This window comes from Henckelia pumila, chromosome 1, assembly GCF_033568475.1.
Source record: "Henckelia pumila isolate YLH828 chromosome 1, ASM3356847v2, whole genome shotgun sequence".
Taxonomy (NCBI): Eukaryota; Viridiplantae; Streptophyta; class Magnoliopsida; order Lamiales; family Gesneriaceae; genus Henckelia; species Henckelia pumila.
In genome coordinates, this window is record NC_133120.1 from 173,156,007 (window position 1) to 173,158,593 (window position 2,587).

Genomic DNA, 2,587 nt, shown 5'->3' on the forward strand with positions numbered 1-2,587 from the left:
TATTTTTTTGATGGGTATTCTGGTTATTTTCAGATTGCAATTGCTCCAGAAGATCAAGAGAAGACGACATTCACTTGCCCGTTCGGCACCTTTGCATATCGACGTATGCCCTTTGGACTCTGCAATGCACCGGCCACATTCCAACGGTGTATGGTTAGTATCTTTTCTGACTTTATTGAGCATATCTTAGAGGTCTTTATGGATGATTTTATTTTCTATGGTGATTCATTCTAAAAATGGCTATCTAATCTTGCTCTTGTCCTAAAGCGGTGTGTTGAAACCAACCTAGTTTTAAACTCTGAAAAGTGTCATTTTATGGTTGGGCAAGGTATAGTTTTGGGTCATGTCGTCTCATCTAAGGGTATTGAAGTAAACAAAGAGAAAATTGATATTATTCAGTCTCTATCTTATCCCACAAGTGTGTGGGAAGTGCGTTCATTTCTTGGCCATGCAGGTTTTTACAGGAGATACATTCAGGACTTCGCCAAGATCGTATCATCTATGTGCAAACTGTTGCAGAAAGATGTGCCGTTTGAATTTGATGATCCATGCAAAAGTCTTTTGACAAAATTAAAGACTCATTGACTTCGGCACCAATTATCCAACCACCGGAATAGAGCAAACCGTTTGAAATCATGTGTGATGCCAACGACTATGCTATAGAATCAGTTTTGGGACATAAAGTTGGGAAAGTATCGCATGCTATCTAATACACTTCGTGTATTCTGAACGATGCCCAACGGAATTATTCCACTACTGAAAAGGAGCTCTTAGCTGTAGTTTTTGCTTTAGAAAAATTTTGTTCTTATTACTTGGTGCTAAAGTTATCGTTTATTCTGATCATGCAGCTCTTCATTTTTTGATGGCGAAGAAGGAGGCAAAACCATGGCTAATAATATGGATACTACTCTTGAGAAAATTTGATGTGGAAATCAAGGACAAAAGAGGAACAAAGAATCGAGTCGCTGACCACTTGAGCCATCTGGTTCACATTGATGAGGAGCTGAGATTGCGCGAAAAATTCCCTGATGAGCAACTGTTTTCAGCAAGCACAGAATTACCCTGGTATGCGAATATTGTGAATTATTTAGTTACTAATGGGTTTTCCTCTGAATTTTCTAAGGCACAAAGAGATAAGGTTCGAAGCGATGCTAAGTATTTTGTGTGAGATGATCCATACTTGTGGAAACACTACGTTGATCAAGTCATACAACGATGTGTACCGGCGAGCGAGGTAATCCCTATTCTCACATTTTGTCACTCATATGCTTGTGGTGGTCACTTTGGAGCGAAAAGAACAGTGAGTAAGGTGTTGGACTGCGGATTTTTCTGGCCATCCATATTTTGAGACGCTTACGTTTTTTGTAAGTCGTGCGCTCAATGCCAGTAGACAGGTAATATATCCCAGTGCAAGGAGATGCCTCAGCAACCTATTTTAGTTTGTGAAATCTTTGATGTTTGGGGAATCGACTTCATGGGACCTTTTCCTAGTTTGTATGGATTTATATATATATTGCTTGATGTGGATTATGTCTCGAAATGGGTGGAAGCAAAGGCCACCCGTACTGATGATTTTCAAGTGGTTGCAGAGTTTATCAAGCACAATATTTTCTCTAGGTTTGGGATTCCATGAGCCATCATCAGTGATAGAGAAACGCACTTCTGCAACCGAATTGTGGCCAGTTTGCTGAAAAAGTATCATGTGATGCACAAGATCTCCACTGCCTACCATCCACAATCCAATGGTCAAGCTGAGGTTTTGAACAGAGAGATCAAGTCTATCTTAGAGAAGACCGCGAATCCTACAAGAAAGGACTGGAGCTTGCGCTTGGATGATGCTTTGTGGGATTACAAAACCGCGTTCAAGATGCCAATTGGAATGTCCCCATATCGGCTGATATTTGGGAAACCATGCAATCTGCCCGTGGAATTGGAGCATAGAGCCAATTGGGCTATCAAAAACTTTAACATGCAGATGGATGAGAGTGGCAAGCATCGGAAGGCGCAGTTGCAGGAATTAGAGGAGATACGCAATGATGCATATATTAGTTCAAAGATTTACAAGGAAAAGACAAAGGTGTTCCATGACAAGATGATCTCCATAAGGGAATTCGAATTCGGTCAGAAAGTCCTTCTCTATCACTCACGACTTCGGCTATTTCCAGGTAAGTTGCGTTCATGTTGAAATGGACCGTTTGTTATCACTAATGTTTTTCCCCATGGTGCAGCCGAAATTCAGAGCTTGGACACATCAAAAATATTCAAGGTGAATGGCCACAGACTAAAACACTACTATGAAGGAGTCCAAGCGAATGTAGGAGAGGACGAGCATGATCTCACACTAGATGCTCCGCCAGATGTCGAATAAATTGCAGCATGCAGTAGAGCTATAGACTGACTTTAAATTTAGCGCTGACTGGGAGGCAACCCAGTGTTCTTCATTTTCTTTCCCTTGTTTTTATTTTTTTAATTCTTATTATTTCCTTGTTTTTATCTTTGTTTTTAGGAAATTAGAAAAATAAAAAAATATTTTGAAATTTTTTTGGCTCGCTCGATCGGTTAACTTCTACTGATCGAGCGAGCATCT

General features: G+C 40.2%; 1 protein-coding gene across 1 annotated transcript; it reads left to right on the top strand.

Annotated features, from left to right (window-relative positions):
* The first annotated feature begins 862 nt into the window (after positions 1-862).
* Positions 863-2,368, top strand: LOC140874483 (uncharacterized). The gene is made up of 4 exons (XM_073277773.1): positions 863-1,065; positions 1,684-1,924; positions 1,976-2,165; positions 2,229-2,368. The coding sequence occupies exons 1-4, from the start codon at positions 863-865 to the stop codon at positions 2,366-2,368; spliced, it is 774 nt and encodes a 257-aa protein (XP_073133874.1).
* Positions 2,369-2,587: the final 219 nt, after the last annotated feature.